This window comes from Manduca sexta, chromosome 17 (genome assembly GCF_014839805.1).
Source record: "Manduca sexta isolate Smith_Timp_Sample1 chromosome 17, JHU_Msex_v1.0, whole genome shotgun sequence".
Classification (NCBI taxonomy): domain Eukaryota; kingdom Metazoa; phylum Arthropoda; class Insecta; order Lepidoptera; family Sphingidae; genus Manduca; species Manduca sexta.
The window spans coordinates 1,386,386-1,409,156 of NC_051131.1; the positions used below are offsets into that span (position 1 = coordinate 1,386,386).

At 35.6% G+C, this 22,771-nt stretch overlaps 1 protein-coding gene across 4 annotated transcripts in view; it reads left to right on the forward strand.

Annotated features, from left to right (window-relative positions):
• Positions 1 to 22,771, forward strand: part of LOC115454859 (TNF receptor-associated factor 4) — a 109,180-nt gene that overhangs the window by 82,449 nt on the left and 3,960 nt on the right. For 3 of the 4 annotated variants that reach the window (XM_037439659.1, XM_037439657.1, XM_037439656.1), the window contains 4 exons: positions 19,003 to 19,107; positions 19,796 to 19,957; positions 21,056 to 21,205; positions 22,369 to 22,551. In XM_037439659.1, the coding sequence (XP_037295556.1) occupies positions 19,003 to 19,107; positions 19,796 to 19,957; positions 21,056 to 21,205; positions 22,369 to 22,551 (600 nt within the window). Of the gene's footprint in view, positions 1 to 18,710; positions 18,936 to 19,002; positions 19,108 to 19,795; positions 19,958 to 21,055; positions 21,206 to 22,368; positions 22,552 to 22,771 lie in introns of those variants that run through there. The other variant, XM_037439658.1, reaches the window with a different exon arrangement.

The window sequence follows — 22,771 nt, forward strand, 5'->3', positions numbered from 1 at the left end:
CAATAGCATTATCTTGTGCTTCACATTATAAAGATAAATAAGTTATTTTATCTCTTTACGGTGGTTAAACATCAAACAGTGCGTGCCGTTATCTTGCTACTGTAATAATTACAAACAGCAGCTACTAGTTTTCCAAATAAGTGAAATGATTTAAGTTTAGACTTAAGTCTTATAATCCAGAGTCCCGCTAAAAGTCTTCCAATGTAATCGTAACCTGAACGGATGCGATATCCGATACGAAGGATATCTCGATACCCACATCACTGCGATATGAAAATATGAATCCAGCGCGGATGCGCAAAAACCCTTCATAACATGACGTTTCCGCCTCGAGTTAACACTCCAGTAGAAAAGAGGATGTTTATGATTGATAATAATAAGATGTGCGTCAAAGGATATTTGTGTTTTCATAGTCCAAGTTTAAAAAGTACAATGGTGAAATCTGTTTTTATTACGTTTTACTGGGAAGTTGGTATTTTTCTGCTGTTAATATTTTTAGTATCAAATTAAATTTGAAACCAATAAAAATAGGTATATTTAAAAAAGAAAGCGTTTAATTTCATGCCAGTTCGCCACGCGTGTTCGAGTATTTGGTTTTAAATAATTAATACTGGCTGTGTATAATTTAATGGCAGTTGAAGAAAAAAAAAATACGTCGATTTTTAAAAGCCAACTGCGTTCGAAATTCAAAAATTCCAACGCTAGCACCTGCACGCAGCAGATGTTCGGCCACATTGGCGGAAGGGCGCTTTAAATTGTATATTTCGGAAGATTTTCGAATGCACGCGCCCATTGAACGAACAGCTGACGGCGATGGCATGTCAAAAAAGTATACTTACCTGCTCTTAAGAGGATTTATTAAACATGGACCCACGATCAGCTGATACCGACAGTTGGCTGAGAGTTGTTTTTTTGTGTGGCAATGTATATTTTTTTATCTAGTACATGAAGATAAAATATTTTTTTATTCAGTTATTTTCGCCTGTACCGCGGGAACATATAATTTATTTACATATCGTAATAAATATGAAAAGTCAAGTGTGTCAACATCTCACACAGCTTATGTCGTAACCTTGTTAGATATGTCGCATAACGCATTGCCCTCACAATACTAGAATTGCGTACAATTAGCGGCAAAATTACTCCTCGTTTACATTAGTACAAATCTAAACAGCCCCATTAATGCCAACTGTCACAAAAACCGGGCCATATTTCCCTTCTTCAAGCAAACAGTTTTTTATAGACCTGGCAACATTGAAGTAACTCAAAGAGCTACTTGGGATTTATTTATAAAAGATCTAAACAAAGGCAGGTCGCAGTCTGTTTTGTGTCCACGGCCCTTCTGTTTGTTGGCTTATGTCTAGGGCCCTTTACTCTCTGATCTTTGATACTGTAAATAGATTACTTTGTGTTACCGGCGCTGGATTTGGTGTTCTAGTTTTAAATTTTGGCGCTTTGATAACCAAAGAAATGGAACGTAGGCTTTAATGGCATCACGTGTATGTGTTGTAACATGAAATCTGCTTTTTGTAAACGTGGCTGTAAATGAACTTCCTTGTACTATTTTCATAGAGTTGCCTTTGTTGTTTTTATGTTTACTCGTTGTAAATAAACGTTGTTTTCCTTAATAGCTCAATTATATGATGCAATTTGTTCAGTACCTCATTAAAGCAAACATTATAAAGTGCATCGCAGTGTCTTCAATGTTCAAATCGATATTAAAATTCATCCACACATAATCTACAGATCGTGAGACCACCGACAATTCAACAAACGACCATAAATAACACACTTCAACCAAAACGTTCCAAAATGTTTCATTTAACTTCATAAAAGCGACCAGATTATATTTTGAAGACGATTTCATATCCTACTGTTATAATTAAACGTAGTATACAATCGAAAAGGGTTTCAAACATCAATCAGTGTCCGTGATTATGCGCCAATTATCATTTTTCAAAGCTGGCAACCCGTCATTTGGCGTGTCCTTTATGATCGAAAGGTTTTTTAAATTTATAATAATCATACATTGAATGGATATGGAACACTGGATTAAATCGGGATTTTCGAGAGCTGTGGAGGAACATTTTTTTTCTTGTTTAACTTGGATAAGGTAAAGAAAAAAACAATAACAAGGTAGCAAAGTGCATGATTTGTAATAAGTACAATTTTGGGTATAAGAAAAAATTAGGCATTGAGAAGTATACGAATGTCGATATTAATACGAACATAAGAGAAAACTAAATTAATTGAACTAAAAACTAGAAAGTTAAATATTTATAATAAAATATTTAAACTGTGTGTAATACAAACTTATTTCATAGACTTATTATTTATATTACATCTTTTAATTTTCCTGCTTTTAAAGTAGATCTAGGAAAGAAATAAATGGTACATCCTACTAAAAAGACATGAAAACCCTAATATATGTGCTACCTTCAAAATATTAAAGTAAGATTGTACCTTTTGCTTCCTAGAACTTCGAATTTATGAATGGCTCAGGTAACATAGTATCGGAAGCACGCTTTTGGTCGTGCCCGCAGCGATTTAACTGTTAATGACACCTAATCCTCTAAAGTCTAATGAATCGTCTGTTGCATGACCAACTCACATTGGCCGTGTTATAATATGGGAATTACCGGTCAGTTTAATTCATTCATTAATTTGATAGCTGCTGATATATGAATTTTACTTTAATAGCAAGGTTCTCGCGTGTGGGTAAATGGGCATTATTTTTTATAGCTAACGCGTAACGTACTCACCTAATATTTGGTAGATTTGAGTAAATTGCTTTTCTGTGAAAAAAAAATTAACAAAATGTTACCCCATTATATTTACGTTACAAATAATATTTAGAATAGCTTAACCCATTTTTTACAATATTCAAAACTTAATCGGTAAATAAGATACTTTAAGATTTTTTTAATATTTTGTTATCAAATAGGTACTTTAAATGAAGAATAGATATTAAATTGCTTTTAACGAGTCAGTTAAATTACTAAACTATGTTATAAAATCCCATACAATAATTAATATTATCGACAAATCGACTCTTAATTGACCGGATGCGCGGCCATATTTAAATATGGCGGCACAATCGGATCGCGATCCGTATAATCCGACCGCACATGATTTCCGGTGTCTTTGGCAGTCAATCGTCTTTATTATGATCCTTAATACTTAAGTACAGGCTTCACAATTGAGTGGACGATAAACACCATCACAATATAAATTTCGTGGGAATATGTTTTGAATTGTAATAAAGTATTCACTTATATCAAACATATTATAGGTATATGAAAATAAGGAGCTTTAAGTTTTAGCCATAACAGTATTTTAAAGTTACTTGATTAGCAATTTCACGGTCAATAAAGATTTTAAATTAAAAGTACAAGGAGAAAGCTTTTTTTTTAATTAGAGAACATCCAATTGTAAATATTTTTGGAGAATTTTCAAGTGGACTAGATAAACAATATTGTAATATACTTAAAAAGAAATAAATACGAATAGAAAGATTCCCAAAAACACGATAAAGATTGAAATGTGACATCTAGTACTGATAATCGATAAGAAAGAGGGACAAATACACTTAAATGAAGGCGACATGACAAAGAAACACTCACAAACGAAAGTAACTTTAATATGATAATGATGTTACTAATACTGTAGCATAGGAATAATTTAAAATCCTGTGAAAATCCCACATGGGTCCACAGACAAACAAACATTAGTCATCACTCAACGATGCGCGTGCGCACCTCTCCCTAATTTATTGGCCCGTACACGTTCGGAGCATGCATTCCAAATTACATTGGACCGTTCACAATCGACTTTATTGATTCTTGGGATGAAAGTTTTTGGAAGATATTATTTTTGTGTTTATGGAAAATATATTATGTCAGTCATATGTAATTGTATCTCTTGTACTTTATTTAAATTAAAACTAGGTCTTCTCTTGTTTACATTTTTATTTCTTTACCTAATGAACGATTTTTTTATAAAATATCTGTTTACATTTACCAGATAAAAAATAAAAGATACGTTCATACTATTTGACAAAATTTAACGCAATCTTATGAAACACATTTACTCTATAATACAGTTCATTATTCTCAGCTCAAGCAAAGGAACAATGAATAACGAAATATAGTTTCATCTAACAAGATATAGATTCGATGGAAAGTCATCGATTCATATATGCTCTTAAACAAATTCACTCTGCACATATTACCGTGTTATTGAGCATGAAAAATCACGATCACACTTCAATAATACAACCGTGTCGAACTGCACCGGTTTATAAAAAAACAAATCCAATTCGCATTTATAAGTAGAACTCTGGTAATTGTATCCGCTATGTTGTTTTTTTTTTAATATGTCACGTTAGCGGCCATGTTGCATTCGTATCGCTTTTTTGTTATTAACTGTTTTGTAATACCGATGTGAACTTTTGGATTTAACGACGTAATGGTAACCATTCATTTTTATTAGAACTCGCTATGAATCTGATGCTAATTCATGAGTCTGATATTTTGTTGAGGTCATCGTGCTCAGACCGGAGTCCGTAATCTGAGACCTCTACTCTAACCAGTACTAGTTGCAACTTTAAAATTCTATTCATAATAGGTTCTTGCACAACGTCTTTATAGATTGCTTTTGTCAAATAAACGTACCCGGTAATACAGTCACACACGTCCTAGGATTTAATTTAATATGCGTGCCAGATATACGCTACGTGATACCGCAAATGCGTACACAAAAAAATATGACTCATGCGAAATTTTACAACGAACCCGAATTTCTATTTTGTATAAACCTTTCGATTACTACATGATATTTTAAACTTGCATAAGCCACGCCTACCTAATTAAAATTTCAGTTTTTGCTAGTCCCTTTAACCCTGGTTTTGTTTTGTTCCCACGGTAGTTGCCCGCGACCCGCGCATCCGCGCCCCGGGCTGTACCAGCCTCCGTTCCCTTTGATTACTAAGTAACACTGTCATTACTGTTCTATTAAATGATTTGAATGCACAGCACGATGGATGTTTTAAATCTGTATGTAATTTGATTCTCTTTTGTAAGTGCTTTGTATTTTTGTGTTTAAGTTTATAAGGGTTTTGAAGTATCGAGCTACGGAGTGAAGTACGGAATAAAGGTAAATGTCCATAGTATTACGTATAACGTAATGCTATGGCCAAACAAATGATAAGTTACAATAATTTCGGTTTCTCTAAAAAAAATATACATAATTTATTTGGAACAATAAACATTACAATAAACATAGAGTACAATTATATGTTGCTAACTACAGTAGTTAGAGGGATAACTGTGTCGCAGTTAGCAGCGCCCACCTCCAGACATGAACATAGTTACAAGGGTTTTAAAGTAATAAAAAAAAAGGAATATAAAAATAAATGTGTGTATGTATGTATGTGTGTATGTATGTGTATGTGTATGTGTGTGTGTGTGTGTGTGTGTGTGTGTGTGTGTGTGTGTGTGTGAGTACGTATGCAGAGCGAATTTCACAAAGTCTAACAAAAGTAAATAAGAACTAACCTTCTGATTGTGGTTGGGTACATCATAATAATAATAAGAGATTCTCTGTGGCGTCATATGAAAGAGTCATAAGCCAATTACAGAGGGTCACTTTACATTTCCTGTATGTCATAGGATATAAATTAAGAATTTTGTTAATTTTATTATGAGCCCTAGGTTGTACCTAGGGCTCATATAATAAAAATTTCGACCAGCAAACACTGTTCTACTGCGTTCAACCCGGCAGATTTTATCTGATCTGCGTTTCTTTTTACAGAAGTCTGGGTCATATAGGGTTTGCAAGTGTTTGCGTAATACTGCGCGATGAATAAAAAGTTGACGAATGGTTAACACTTTGCAATTGCGATAAAGTTCACTAGTTGGAAATAGAATAGATCGGCGAGTCATTACTTTAAGAACTGCCCTTTGAGCTCTTTCGAGTCGAAGAATAATTGTTTTTGAGCAATTTCCCCAGACAGTGATACAATAGGTGCATATGGATTGCACTAGAGCATAATATACCTGTTTTAACAAAGAATAATCAGCAATATGTCTAAGGATTTTAAAAACATAGATAAGCTTCCTAACACGGGAAACAACAACATCAATGTGTCCAATCCAGGACAAACAAGAGTACTAATATTTTTAGACAACATAGCTTAGTCTAAAAATATTAGTAAACATCACACAAAGACTGCCTAAAATTCAATAACGTGACCACATGTCCACATAGGCACAGGAATTATGACATACAGCCGCGAAATATCTATGGTTGTTTGTCCTCGAGAAATCGCGCACGGTTGCACACTCTGCAGGCTGTGTATTTTGCAAGCCTACTTTTAGACCGGTTTCGATGATTCGCGAGTCAGTAAATGCTTTTTACTTTATGGCACTTGTTGGTAACGCAATAGGGACGCGTTTCCGTTACGCCCATAGACATTTTGAAGATTTTCTCCGATTAAATCGTTCCGAAGTTAAATTGGGTTTGTTATGGAAACTTTTGTTAGAAATGAATTGTTTACGGTGGTTACATTATGGTTATTGTATTTTTATATAGTCTCTGCCTAGTCTTTATGGGCACCATATTTCTATGCGGGATTAGTAGAATATGATTTTAAACCCGCTGTTTTTTTTTATTTTTTTTTGTCTATGTGATATACCATTTCTTTTCATGGGGAAAATCTTCTTGTATGCCCACCTACTAGCGAAAAGCGGGGTATACCGGATTACTACCCGCTATAAACCCCATGCTGGTCTGCCTGCTAACAAATTCACACAATACACATCATTATAATATCAATACCAATCATAGGTAAACGTAAAATCAATAAAGCTAAACCTTCAAATTAACACAGAACATTGACATTTAGGTGCAAAAAAACGTTTAAAGCGGTAATATTGTGCAAATCTGTCTGATTAGTCGCCATGCGTGGCGAGCGTGGGCGGCCGACCACGGGTCCATAGGCAGCCAGTCGGCAATCGAACTCAGACCTCGTCATTGTGACCCGGTGTGCAAAATGAGTTATGTGGAGTTCCTATACGACTTACTTGAGGTGAGGATTTTTATTGACTGTTTTGCAATTAGTTTTGTATTTAAAGTTATTTCGATGGCTAAGTATATTAAGTAATATTGTGTTTAAAACGGAACAGTGCCATAATTTCTTGTGTATAAAGTGTGTATTCAGTGCTAGCATGTGACGAAAGTCACCCCAGAATGAAACTGAATTGTAGAGATTGGAGAAGTAACAACAACTTACTCGGTAATTCTATTACTTTAGTGTTCACTTATTTGTTTTGCTTGATATAATTTTAGCAATAGACATAATATTATGGATATATTTTTCTATAAGTGCCTTGGTAGTGTAGTTGTATGGTACGAATGCAGTGCTGAGGTCTCGGGTTCGACTCCCGGGTATTAGTGATATTGGCATTATCTTCTCAGTATCAGCCCGGAGTCTGGAGTATGTGCCCATTATGGCGCCAGGCTCAACCCTTATCACATCATGGGACGGAATACACACGGCGGAAGGTGGGTGCTCTGGTTGCGCCACTGCCTATGTGTTTTTTTCTATAAGTAGGTATTTATTTATATAAAGATGAAAGTATGAAAGAGAGATTAATTAAAACATGGATAAGGTAACGTTAATTATTCATTAATTACAACCTATGTTAAGTTTATTAACTATTTAGTTGAAAGAATAATTGACGTGAACAAAACAAACCAATTAACTCTTGGCTTAGTTCCATGTTGTTCAATTTTTTACTATTACAGGAAGTCTTAATTATTTCCAGTTAAATAATTAAAGTCGTTTAAACTATATTAAAATAAGTTTTTATGAGCTCCTAATGTATGAATGGTAGAAAAGTATATAAGTATAAACTGGGTTATTGGTTCCAGATCAGTTCCTTTTCATTTAGAATATTTTTTTCCGTACAAATTACTAGGCCAACATCGAAATGTATTTTAATTATGTTATGCATAATATATCTTAAAATTATTATATTCATATTGTCTCAATAATGAGATATATAACAACGCAGAAATTAAGCATGATTATTAAAAAAAAATCCAGAAGGTTCAGTTATGAAAAGTATTTTTCACGTCGAAGTCTATACTTATTGACATCGATAAGAGTTAAACTAAAGATCGCAAGTTCACAGTCCAAGTACGCTAAGGCTAAAAAGAAAGTATTTAAAAATGTCGGTATACGCTTACGTCCAATTAACTAAAGCGCATTAACTTAACTTCTTGGAACGCGTTAATTTTTATTATCCTTCAGTAAAGGAATATGCGTGTGAACTTGACAATTAAGTGGAAATATTGTCAAGTATTTTATAACGGAAGTTAAATAAAGTTAAGTTATTAAACTTTATGTCTATGTATTTATGTTCCATTTAAGTCTGAGTTATGCGTTTTGTAAAAAAAACAATTGCCTAAAATTTTTCCTTAGGTATTTCCTTTTAAAGGAGTTCGAATCAGAAATCAATCTAATGACATGTCATTGTCATCAGCTTCCTTTCCGATACTTAGAAATATCCGCGAAGCGCTATTGACGCTATTTCTTCTTATTTTACTGCGGTTTTAATTTGTCTCCTATATTGCAGTTGACTGTCGAGCATTGATATGTCATAGTTGCATTTACCATTTATCTTGATAGTATACAGATAAATGTGCGAATTTACTATCACTTACCAGCTATCATACGGTCGTTTACAATAAATGATCCCAATTTTAATCTCTTATTTAGAATGAACCAATCAAAACAAATTATTTATAAGCTTGTCAAAAGTCTTAGTTCTGATACATTCTTGCGATAGATCGAAAAAGCGATTGCGATTATTTAAAACGGCAGATAGTTTCAAACTATGAAATCGTTTAACAATATCACCTCCATGGGCTAGAACGAGCTTCGGTTCTTGGTAAATCGGATACCGAACATGTCCAAACCTGTAATAGCAAGGTGGCTGGCCGCGCATGCGTAATGAGCACCACTTCCTTTGACAACTGCTAGTGTACATAACCTGGACAGAAGCCTTCAATGTATTACAATATATGTGTTAATTTCAAAATCAGAATCAAAAGAATCTCTATTAAAGAGACTCTTTAAAAATATTGGCGAAAGGGAGTAAATAGGTACTCGGATGGCAGTATTAGTGTTACTAGTTCGAACATTAGTCCAGGATAGCGGTGAACAGAAAAAAGATAATATTCATGATATGAAAAGTCCTCTTAAAATATAAAAACTACTATCGCTCAGGAATATGACATTACTGTAAGAAAGAAACTGTTGTGTTATGTGACCTTTACATTTGTCACTTTGGGACATGTTTTTTTACCAGTCAGCTGAAGGTTCAATCTAAGCAAAGACAAGCAAGATACTTATCCAATGGAATTTCAATGATCGCAACAATCATAACGTCATCGCTTCGTGACATTTTAATTCGTCATTCTCATTGATAAGCAATGTTGCCAATTCTCACCGACAGGTGGCAGCGCTCGTATTAGCCAACGTTTTAACTATTGGGTAATAGATTCCACTGAAATGTAAACACTGACATATCTAGAAATGCAAGGAATGTCGCCTGCAGCCAGCCTGTACGGACGCCCTACTTTGGATTACGCTTGCGCAAATGGTCTGTGATTGGCCATCCTAGCATTGTATGGTACATGTGGAGTATATGGTTAGTACCTAGTCTGGTTTGTGTTTAGTTTTGGTGGTTGCTTTTAGATAGTATTTAGCTCCCAAATAGGTATGCGTTTTATTGTATTGAAGTAATAACTTGAGGAATGTCTTATTGACGAACAGTTCTAAAATGTTACCATACTAATAATAGAGAGAAAAATATTTATTTTACTAAGATAACGTAATATTTGTATCCATATCAAAAACATGTGTTTTATGACAAAAATTGTAACAAATAATCTATATGCAAACAACGGGTTGTCGCGGGTCGTGCGCGTGCGCATACGATAACTCGTCACTTCCGCCGCGGAGGCTGCGACATCCGCTCAACGAGAGATATATCTTACCAAGGGTTGGATCGATGCCTGGCTATACCTGTTTGGTGCTCCGTTATCTTAAAAAATGACAGGTTTGAATGTTAACAAGCTTAGTATTAACAACTTTAACCTGCTTGAGAGATGTGAACGTATTGCACCAACTACGCACTAGCCCATATACGTCGATTACAAATCTCAAGTGGCAATAAAATCTCAGGTACTTTAAAAGAATGTTTTAAAAAGAATAAACTTCACCCACGGACCATATGTATATTTATATTTTTGGGTGATGATTATTATCCGTATAAGAAATCTATTCAGAATATAAAAAAAAAACTGCATATATGTAACTGGCATTACACGTAAAAAATCATGCAAATATGATGGGCATGCCAGCTCAAGTTATCAATGAGATTACTACCTGTATTGACCGTGATTCATGCTTAACGTTCGTCACTCATTGAACAAATATTTGCAATAACTGTCCCGCACCAAAGCGGCTTACACTAATTAACTATTGTGCTCAACTAACAATATATTTCTAAAGCGAGTTTTCCTAACCTAAAAACGAACATTGAAATCACTTTTTGATAATACTAGCTAACATTGCACCAAAGTAGAATTATAATTCATCAAAAAAGGTTTTATAAAACATTAACTTTATTTTTGAAACTAAATTCTTCTGCTTCTTTGTCTTCTATTGTATCACTGGTGGGTTAAGAAAGAAATATAACATAAATTTTCTTCTATAAGTGCATTATTAAAATTAATGTTAGCATCTAACAATGTTGGTGTAATAAAACCAATCTATAAGCTTACTTTCTTTACACTCCCTTCCTATTTATGTTTCATTCATCATGTTAACGGTAATAGTTTCGTTTAATCCCTCAGAACTTTTACTTACATTTATGCCAACTACTTATTGCCGTGCAGTACGAAGCAGCCACCCTTTGTTATTCCAGTTTAAAATACCATTTCATCTAATCCATAAAAAACACCATTAAAACAGAAATGAGTTATCCATACCTTTAACTGAGGCGTTAAGACTTTTAATGTGTTCTGCGATCGTAATAATACAATAATAACGTCATCGGCAGCCATTTTGTTTTACCTCTCGTTCTAATCACCAGTGTTAAGAGAGGGATAGGTATATTTTTGAATGGATACTATTTACGTCACTCTTCTTATAGTAAGGTAATTAATGTTTTACGTTTGTAAGGTGTTGTAGTGGTTAGGTATGCAGTTAGAGCGTTGTTTGTATTGTTTTTGCAACTACCCTCGTATTTTTTTTTTGTTTAAATTTGTTTCAGTCCCTCCTGGTGAAGAAAAGCTGCGTAAAATGGTCTATTTTGTTAAAGTGCCAAGGGAAAAATAGTTATGAAATAGTAACTTATTGTACTTATTACTTTTGACACCAATGTCCCATAATAGACTACATGACCTCCATCGGCCAATCACAATAATAAGTCGCCGATTCGATTCCCATTCGGGAATTGCTCGAACCTTCGCAAGTTAAACAACTCAATTGAAAATACACAGCGACCTCCCAGTCCTGATTGCGTTCAATTGGATAACAACAGGGTGGAGGGCGAGTGCGGAGTGCGCGCGCGCAGCTTGATCGATGGCAGGAAGTCTTCGTTAGCGGACTGACGCAAATCCAGATGAGATAGTTGAGAAATGGGTCGACGAGGAGTTGGTGTTGGTTCCGGGTTATATAACTGCAGGTGATGGGTTTATGTAGAAATATTTTCTAAGCGTTGTTATTGCTTACTTACCCTTAAGTAAAAGGTTATCTTTTTTTAAAGTCTTCATGATATTTGTCTTGAGTTTCCGAGTAAAAAGAAGTAAATATGACAGACGAACAGAACAGAGGTTCTAACCTCTTACCAAAACTGTTGATTCTTGTGCAATGAAAATGTTTTATTTTTGATAACTTCTACGTAACACATATAAGCATTCATAACTCAGTAACAGTATTATAATCACAAAGCGTAAACGTATTTCATAAATTTTGCACAACGTACGATTAACTTGACGGTTAACAGAACGCATCTCCGGTTATTCTCGTGCTTTAGATTAGTTGATTAATTGACGTGCGACTTGTTAGTAAGAATTAATGTTGCCAACTATATACACTGCAATATTTTATTTCCATCTTTACAGTAATGTTTAGTAGATTCTGCTTACCCCTCATTAGATACTAGTGGGGTCGGATCAACACAAACTGATATGATTCTCTGTCAAATAAATGTAAAGAAGACTTTATAAAATAGCCCAGGGTTTGACGGGGGGGGGGGGGGACGACTAACGTATCAAATAGCGAAACCTCGCCACCCCCTCTCCTCACCCTATGTGAGACACAATTGTCATCTGTTGATTATTACAAAGCCCATTTCGAAACATTAGTATAAAAAAAATAGCCCAGAGTTGTTGTGACGACTATCGATGCTACATTTCTCATTGGGCTTTATATTTGAGTATTCTGCACTACCTTGGTAGGTAGTCATATTTTTAATATTTTCTTTCATTCTAACCCTAGCACATAGATCTTCAGAACGTGCCACTATGGGCTTTTCACCATGTGTGGTCTATGGCGTGAGGGACAATTCCCAGCAGTATATTCGGCCGACAGTGTTTATCGAAGAATCGTTTAACTTGTGCCGGCACGACACGCGTGACCTCTGGGCTTCCGGTGTGTTTCGAAAACTTGATTTATTGATACTTTACTTGGAAATGTATGTTTCAATTTTATCAATATCGTGTTATATAATGTAGATGTATTATGATTTGGGTAACTTTGAGCGGGGTAAATAATTTTCAATATTCCATATTCCATTTTTATATATTTTCTAGATTCCTGCTTTTTTCAATTTCAAAAAATGGTTAAGGTTATGGTGTTCCTGTCTCCGAAAATCACGTGTAATGGCAGCTTCTCAGTATGTCATGTTTATCGTCATGTAATATAATATTAATCACAATCAGTAAGTACCTTACTTTGTCAGTCTTTAGCTAAAAAAATAACGTTCATTCTAGATGCATAATGTCACGAACCTAAAATAAAGCGCTGACGTTTAAAAGTTATTGTTGCGGAGATACTAAGAATTGAATAAAGCACTTGACCACAATGGCATGTGTACGTTTTTATAATTTTCTCACCGAGAACACTAGAAATATTCAGAAAATATCTATTAATCATTGATGTGTGACGACTACGGTGACCTCAAATTGAGTCAGAAAATACCAGGAACTATGAGAAACCAGACTTCGATTACTGGTCTGACAATATATAGTTGGAGTTGTTTATTGTTCTTATACCTGTATTTTAATGTAGTCTTCAAAAATATTGCCCTCGTTCAGAATCGTGCACAAACGCGATCAACGCATTCAACTGAAGTCTAAATTAATCCAACGAAGATTGTCAAAAAATAAACGAGCAACCGAAAAAAGTGCACTGTTAGAGACATTAAAAATACAAATAAGCAAAGGAAAAATTATACAGACCCATCGGTGAGTTTGAATTAAATTCGTAGTGTAATATAATACGCGCTCGGCGCGATGACAGGCTACCTAATTGATATCGTGTTCCGCACTCGCTCTGAGTGTTCTATTTTCAATCAACATTAGTAGAAAAACGTGATTTGAGATGTTTGTACTAAATCTTCATTGGCAGATGTTTTGATATTAAACACACGTATTAATATGTCTATAAACATAAATGTTTTAATGGGGATTTGCGTCGATTAAATACATCGTGTTTCTATTAATTTAATTCTTATTTTCTTATTTCAATATTTCCACCAAAAAGGTTTTTATTTATTCTCACACGTTGTCTATCGATTATAAAATAAATCTTGGTAGAATTTTAAAATAACAAAAGAGAAAATTCGAATTTCGAAAACTTTTTAAATGTCGGTCGTTTCTTTTTTATTCTAGCCAGCTGTCAAGACTAAAAGAACACCAGCCAGTTTAATCAAAATGATTAGTCGACTATTTGATAGTCTAGTCGATTAAAGCCAGTCATAGTTACTGTAAACAATAACAGTGCATGCATTAGCGCCATGATTAATCATCTGTCCGTCAGTCCATTCAGAAACTTTGTTTATAGTGAATGAAATAATAAGCGCTCCCACGCGAGCCGCGTTACACTGTCGAATTGTGAAGAAAGTTGTAATCTCACTTGTTATAAATCATTTTTATCTGAACGATATTAAACATCTAAGGAAGTGGATATGAAAGCGGTTTTATTCTTTATTGTTGTTATGAAAAGACCGAGCGCTGATTTCGAAGAAATGCAGCGTCGAATTTAAATGGTCGATCTAGAAAACCTATCAAAATAAGAAATCAATTTTTTTATCTGAATATTGAATATGTGCTAAAAATATTACTCTTTAGTTTAGAAAAATAATGTCATATTGCACATCAGTAATTAACGTAGACTCGGTGAATGTAAATGATATTCTAATAAAAAAATAATAACACCGGAAGACATTGAGTACAACACACGACTAAAGACTAGTGACGGCACGCGGCTTCTAACAATTAAACATAGATTTACTCGAGTATTGTAGATACTGTGATGACAGTAAGAAAACATAATAGTTAACTGTTTAATGTATTTTTTATGCCAGCACGACAGTGACCTTATCTCATGGTAAGCGTAGTCCAAATATGGTAACTACCAATGAAATATGTTGTCAATCGGTATGTGACTAGTTGTCGAAACAGAATCGTAAACTTTATTTTTATTTGTATCGACTTTTGAACCTAACTTTGCTTGAACATTAATAATTAGATTAAACAGTTTGCCAAGAAAATTCGAACATAACCATTTCTCGTTAACATGAAAAACAATGATAAGTAATAAACGGCATTATGTAATTATGATAATTACATTAGAATGTGCGGTACGGTAGCACGCGCGGGCATCGAACCCGCTTCCGTTCGGCGCGCTGCTCCTCATTGATAATGATCGCTCGTATTGTTTTACATTATAATTTATACTAGGCTGGTGCGTGGCGTTACTCGCTTTAAATGTTATCTTGAAGAAATTATATTACGGAGTAAGTTGTTCTTTTTATGTATGTATTAATTTAGTATTCGAATTTTAAATTTTTATGTTGTAGAAAAATTTATTGTATTTATTTAATTGAAGTATTGAAACGCGATTTTAATACAGGTTCAGACTTAAATAGGTACCTCTTTTAGCACTAAGAGTTAGTGATTCGAAGAACTAATATTATTTAAAATTCTGCATAGTTATATGAAATCACGTACATATAATAAATTTCATATAATTCTAGTCAGCTTATTTCTTTGGACATAGTTTCGTATTCATTATGCCTACTGAAATTCCGTATCGGAATGTTTGTGTGTGCATTGAACTCTACAAGGTTTAGTTTACTACGTGGTACTTGACAAGACCAATCCTTCCGTAAATGTAAAGCTTTGTTTACATTCCCACGTCAGCACGTGTCGATAGCTATATCAAAACAAACTTACCTTTACCTCTTGTTACGTATTTTATTAGGCAATTACAACCCTATTTTAAAAGCAATAAAGATAAACCTAAATCAAAGGATTGTTAACATCATTTTGCAAGAAATCCCACCGTTGGCCAGCTGTTATTTTCATATTCATTGTTGCTAGCCGAATACTTATTCTTAGCTTAAAAACTTTTAAAACTAAAAACTGGCAAAGATGGCGCCTGAAAATATAATTTTCAAAATTAGAATACAAAGTGACACAAACAAAGTTCGCGCCATAAATTACGTAGCGTTCCGTTTTACGACAGCCACGTTTTGAACATGTCACATTTGTGTATATTAATTTTGACAGTGTAAAATATTATATCAATCTTGTTGGATAGAATTTAAGAGGTTGGAATATACATATTTTTATTCTTCATCTAAAGAAATATACATATGCCATGAAATGAATGCCTTGTAACATACCATAATGAGAAAAATATTCTTAAAATGTTCATTTTAGGCCCAATGTTTTTTCCATTTTACGCAAATCTTAATAGTACAAATTGCCCAAAAAAAATAACATATTTGCATTATTTATCAACTTGTCACACTTTATACGACAATAACGATTTATACGGCAAATTGATTCCACTAGGTCAAAAGTTTCTACTAAAGACCGTAAACAATGAACCCTCGATATTTTTACTTAAATCCTCTAGGCATCTTAGCCTTGATAAAAGCATAGTGATTACCCAAACTTTTTAGTCGATTTAACGAAGCGACAGTAAGTTATACTTGACTGAGTCAACCAAGTGGTATATAAGAGTAAAGAACACCTCTTATTGCTCGATGTGAGAGAAATTGTCTCTCCTGTAGTCGAAAAATACGGAAACGATATTGGTTGGTTCGTACGTCTGTCGGATATTTATTACATTATAGTTGATAATAAGGCGAGGCTCTACACGAGTACGCCTACAGGACCGTTGCATCACGTCTCCCACGTTCGACCTTATATTTTGATTGACACAAAATCTGCCATCTTGTTTTTTTAACAGTGTCATCAGAGAATTTTGCTGCCAAGCAAAGGTGTTTAGTTATTATGGGACTTAAAATCTTATGACCCACTTTAGAAATGTAAGTAAGCAACTTACAACTGCTCACTTTGCTGGTTTACGGATGATCTTCTTTCGATTCCGATTTTGGAATATCATAATAGGTTGTAGCCTGAAGTGTTCTAATTGTAGTTTACCATTTTCGTGTGATATGACTTGATATTTACGTAAGTTAATCAGCTATCAAAATATTGCCAAACTTTTAATTATAATTTAGCATTTTTTTGTTTTAATTTGTATGGTCACATATAAAAGACTGCTTCGGTGGCGTAGTTTTACTTCATGCGCAGTACGGCAGCGCCCTGGGGTCCTGGGTTCGAATCCCGCGTGGGGCAGAGTGACATTTGGGTTATTTATTGGGATATAGAGATAGACTCGCCCCCTATCACATCATGGGAGGGAATACACTTGGCGAAAAGTGGGTGCCCTGCTTGCACCTCTGCATACGCCTTCGGGGATAGATGCGTGATTTATATTTAAAAGATGATTATCAGCCTCTGTGAGACGTCCTGGCCGTAATGTGATTTAATTAATTATTGACATATATTTTCAATTCTACCGTGTAGGTGTGAGGTCCGATTGCCTTTTACGGGTCTGCATGACAGCATTTCGCAAGACGATAGTTACATTTGAATTAATCACGTCAAATATTCAATTTAATTATTCTTATTTTATTACGCCTTGTTCTTGCTCTGAGGCCGCGCCTTGATCTGTGTGGGTTGATTTGCGGTTTTCTGATAAATTTATTTCCAATTTAAACAGCCTAATACATTGAAAAATAATCCATAATAATTCTTATGTAAGAAGTATCTAGTTATTTTTATTCTCATCACATTTAAATCCAGCGAAAAGCAATTGAAAATCAAGTCGTTTGTCAACCGACAGTGTTTGTAATAATGATAGAACGTTCGGGTGTTGAATACGGATGTGTCGTACTTGTAACTTCGTGTGATTGTTGTAACTTCTCACTCCGTTATCTACAAATTACACGATACGCTAATGGCAGAATAACATCCTCATCTCACTATCCTTACGCTCGGATTTCTCGCTACAACCAGAACGGTGTAACCGTTGAGTTCGCCCAGCAATCTGTTACCTTCTTGCACTGAGTCGCTCGCCATACAACGAGTTCTATAAATGACCGATGCGGGAGAGCTCAACACATCGCTGTCCATCTTTTTAGAATACGACACAAATAACATTCTATATTTGAAAATTTATACACTACCAACTTCGGTTGCACCTAGATTTAGACAGTTTGAGTGCAACATTCGACTTTAATACTCAAAATTAAAGTCCATAATGCACACCGCGTATCAGTTAGGATAGCGTACTTTGTTTTACTTGAACAGAATATGGATGCGAAGGTACGGTTATGCGGCATCCATGCCGATGACCACATGCATCAATGTTTGTAAATAGAACGCTCGTACTACGTAACGAGTTTGAACTTTAACACTTTTAATTTAATGACGCATTCGTTGCTGGCTATATTCCATCACTAAAACCGACCACCACCGAAAATGTTCTCAATGTAAAACACTCGGAGTGTGAGTGACGCTTTGTATAAAGTAGACGGAGCGGCGCGGCGCGCACGGTAGTGACATCTATTTAACTTTTGGATTCTTAATTTGTGTTGTTTACAAACATTCCCAGACATTATCCATTCGAAATGCACATCTCAACAGTGGCGCGTCAACAAATACATTAGAGTTACAGACGGCGGGTTTCACAGAAAAATTAGCTTAGCCATGTGAAAGCACCGCTTTCAAAGGCATCCACACGATTGTATTTGCTCATTCCATTACTCGGTCGGTTTGGGAAGTGAAAAATCACGCTTATCTGTAGACGAGCGCGAGGGAACGCCGCTCCACAGCGTCAGCCATCTGTTCGTTGCACCCATAAAGATAACGAATACGTACAAACGGGAACGCATTCCGTATCAGTCCTTTGCTTCGAACGCTCCCCTGTACCTACGCATTGCGCGCGAAAAACACAGCGGCCATTTTGCATATTTCCGCACTATGTGTTCCATATTCGAAAGTACGGTGCGTACACTACACGCGGGCGCGCACACACGCACGCGTTTTATTATACTCTTTTTGAGATGTTGGTTTATTTTTAATCGCGTTGTCCTATTTAATCCGTTATGCCAGTGCGGCAGGCGCCCCAATCAGTCTTAGCGGCAACCGTTGCTTTTGACGTTGTGTGTTCTATTTACAAAAAAGTGATTTTCCAAATTTAAAAAAAATCTGTAAAAATGATTAAATTTATAATATCAAAGATTAAAAAGGTTGTTTCTTTCAACAGTGGAGCAGAGGTATTTGTTTTTATTTTAATAAATTATTTTTGTATGTATGTTTTAATTTATATTTCGCTTGTTGCAGATATATCCGGACCCTGAGTCTGAGAAGGCGATAATGGGCTCCGTGGTGTACTGCATCCATCACAAGGAAGGATGCCAGTGGTCGGACGAACTCCGCAAGTTGAAGGTGAGTTGGTAAATATTAGTGAACAGATAAGTTGTTAGTAGATCGCGTTGGATCGCCGGCCGCCGATCAATCAAGCCCGATGTCACGTCGCACGTCGGGTTTGACACGTATTGTTATCTGTGTTGCGTGTGGTTCGACATTTACGCGTTTGGGGAACGTGCGTAGCCCGCATTCTAACGTTATGCTAATGAACATCTGACAAGATGAATCGCTTTTAATTTTTTAACTGGAATCTATGATGTTTTGTTGTGGTATACTCAAAAGCAATAAGTATTTTATCAATATCCTTACATTAATTTTTGTTGATAGTCGATAAACGTTAACAATTTGTGTAATTAACCCACTGAAATAACAGTAGAAATATTTTCCTTATTTGTGGAGTCCACCTGGGTTTGTCATCACCGCGTCAACCAATTGATTTGAATATAAAATAAATATTTATGACTCGCATTAAACAGTTTTAAAATAGTCAGTGACAAATATATTTTCCTGGATTGACGGGACCTTATTGTGTTGAAAACCATAGAACGTATGAAATAAGCTACCATGGTCGTTCCTACTAATCGGGTTCTGTTCACTTGGTGTACAACACAGATAAACATAATACCATTGACTGTTAAGATCTAACGTCTGTAATTGATGTATCGGGCAGGACACTTAAACTAATATGAGTGTTATTGTTGCGCAGGCGCATCTGAATACGTGCAAGCACGATGCGGTGCTGTGCGCAGCGCAGTGCGGCGCGATGATCCCGCGCGTGCTGATGCAGGACCACCTGCGCTACACGTGCCCGCGCCGTCGCGCCAACTGCGACCACTGCCACAAGGAGTTCTCTGGCAGTGCCCTGGAGGTACAGTATTATAATAATAATAGCCCTAAATTATAGTATACAGCCGACTGCTGGGAATGAACTTCCTCTCCTACATGATGGTTGAGATTGGTGATGAGATGGTTAAGGCCTTAGTGCACTACGCTGGCCTAGTGCGGGTTGGCAGATTTGACATACGTTCAAAACATTATTTCACTAAGTCCACATTTTATGTGTTTTTATTCTAGGCACATAAAATTGTAACGGTGCACTTACTTTGTTGTTTCAAGCACATAAAATTCTGAAACGCGTGCGCACTTATTCCATTTTCTAAAAATTGAGAACCGAAGGTTCATGTGGTCATCCACATCTGAAGCAAACAGTAATTGGCATTCTAAAAACTATTAAATCTGTAGTTATAATCTACTCTTGTTTTAATATTAGCTTGTTATGACCAAATTGAATTAAAAGTACTATAGGATCATTAAAACTTGAATATAAAACAAATGTCCAAGACCGGATACTGGTCTATTAACCTTTATTCTCCGAATCACAAAACAAAAACTACTCCATTTGAAACATTAATTTTTAAGCTATTAAACTCCCCAAACTAACCACATGTTAATAAATAATGGACGTAATATTCGCGTTGGGCCCATGGTACATCTGTTTAGTGCAGAATTTCAGCGGCCATGACACCGTAATCTAGTTTCGGCTAACAACGACAAACTGTTAGTTAACGTTTGGCACAAATCACATACCGTTTCATAAAGTTTTATGGATGATTGGTTTTGTTTGATTAGGGATTCTAATTTTTGTTTGTGGTAATGTGATTTGCATGCAGTATGCATACAACAGTAATAAGTAACTGAAGGAAATTTTAGAACTATTAAATTTTGTGGTACATAAAACAGTATTATAAAACTTGTTAGGATAAAAGTCAATTTTCTTTGCTCTTAAAAGCGGAACATAACATTTATTGGGTAAGGGGTTTGTTAAGTTTCAATGAACTTCGTCTTAAAACCTTATAATCATTTTAAAATGACCATACTTACTATGGACCCGTACCAATTTTCAACACAATACAATATTCAGCAGTAGAAAATATTCTCATCACTAATGATTGTTGATAATTTCCAGGAGCACCAAGGCAACTGCGGTCACGAGCCGGTGTACTGCGAGAACAAGTGCGGCGCGAAGGTGCAGCGGCGCCACACGCAGCAGCACCTCCAGCAGCACTGCAGCAAGCGGCTCGTGCCCTGCAAGCATTGCGGCCAGAGGTACACACAGGTAAGGAACGCGCTAGCTTTTTGTTCTGTAACTATTATATCAAAATCCATAACCTGTTTTTTCGTATATTGCCACGGCAAAGTGACCTGCACCTGATGGCAAGTGAAGTGAGGTCCAACAGAAAGTCGATTGACGAGAGACGACTACCCTCGGCAGTCTTTTGGAAACGGATATACACAGGCTGATCCCGGAACACACTTACGTGGGCCACTATGCCGGGTTTTAATACCTTTTGTGTATGGTGGTCGCTATCCTGGCGGATATTAAATATATCCTATCAACTGCATAACTTATTTTACTCAAAGCTTGATTTTTAGCCCTTTTAAAGTTTATTTTATTGGTGAAGCAACTACATTATCTAATGGTATGCATATTATAGCATAAGAGTAATGTCTACCATTCAAATATTTTTCGTTTCGATAGTCACCAAAACTGTATCGATTTGCTTTGTTGTAAGGAAGTAAAAGTAAAATTTTATGTTCTTAGTTTTACGATGTACTAGTTCGCTATATAATAATGGAATAGCCTTTTAAAACAGTTTTAAATGGAGATTTATTTTATTTTTTGAAATTCTAGTGAGGTGTGAAACAGGGTTCTTATAATTCCATGATTAAACACAATCGTTGTAATTATAGTCACGCGAGAGGGGAATTAGAGACATATTAATCTATTGGTGCGAGAATGATTTATGGCATTTGAATTTTAAATCTAGGTCTGGTTTTTATTTGCAACCGTCGCAAGTTGGAATTACTATTCAACGAGTCGAGTCTTGAATTTATTTATTGTTGGAATGCTAACGGAATTCAAATACTTTCAATAATGAATATTTATAATAATATATGTGATTGGGACACAAATAGTATAGTACGACTCTTATTCCGGTATGAAAAAGTGGTTACACTGATCTTGGTGATGTGTAGTGCAGTCTGAGAAGTGTGTCAATTAGTATTGTCACCAGTCATGCCAGTCTACCGCTAGCTATAACAGCTAATATTCCGTAATTATATTGTTTCTTATTTGTTACATTTAAACATTTTAATAATATAATTTCATAGTTTAAAGTTTATCAAATGTTCATTACTGGGGAAACGACTTGTTTTATATTCCGATGTTTAATTGGTCATGCCATATCCAGTGTTGATAATGGGTCTGTGTTGATGCAGGACACGGTGTCGGCGCACGGCGCGATGTGCTCGCGCGCGCCGGTGCCGTGCCCGCAGCGCTGCGCGGCGCGCGCGGTGCCGCGGGACGAGCTCGACGCGCACCTGCGCGACCACTGCGCCGCCGCCGCCGCCGCCGCCGCGGCCGTGCCCTGCGCCTTTAGAGATGCCGGCTGTCGGTTCAAGGTAAACATGCTGTTTGATCTCAATCTATATTATGAAGACCTTTTTTTTGCTAAATTGCAAAAATATAAGGCATAAAATGGAATAAAAGATTTTTTTTTATCGAATACATACATATCAATATTGTTTAAAATCTTAATATATAATTCATTTAATTTCCTTAATGATTTATTCTAGCACAAAATGCCATTTTTTAACAAGTAAATCTGTTAACCATTATTTG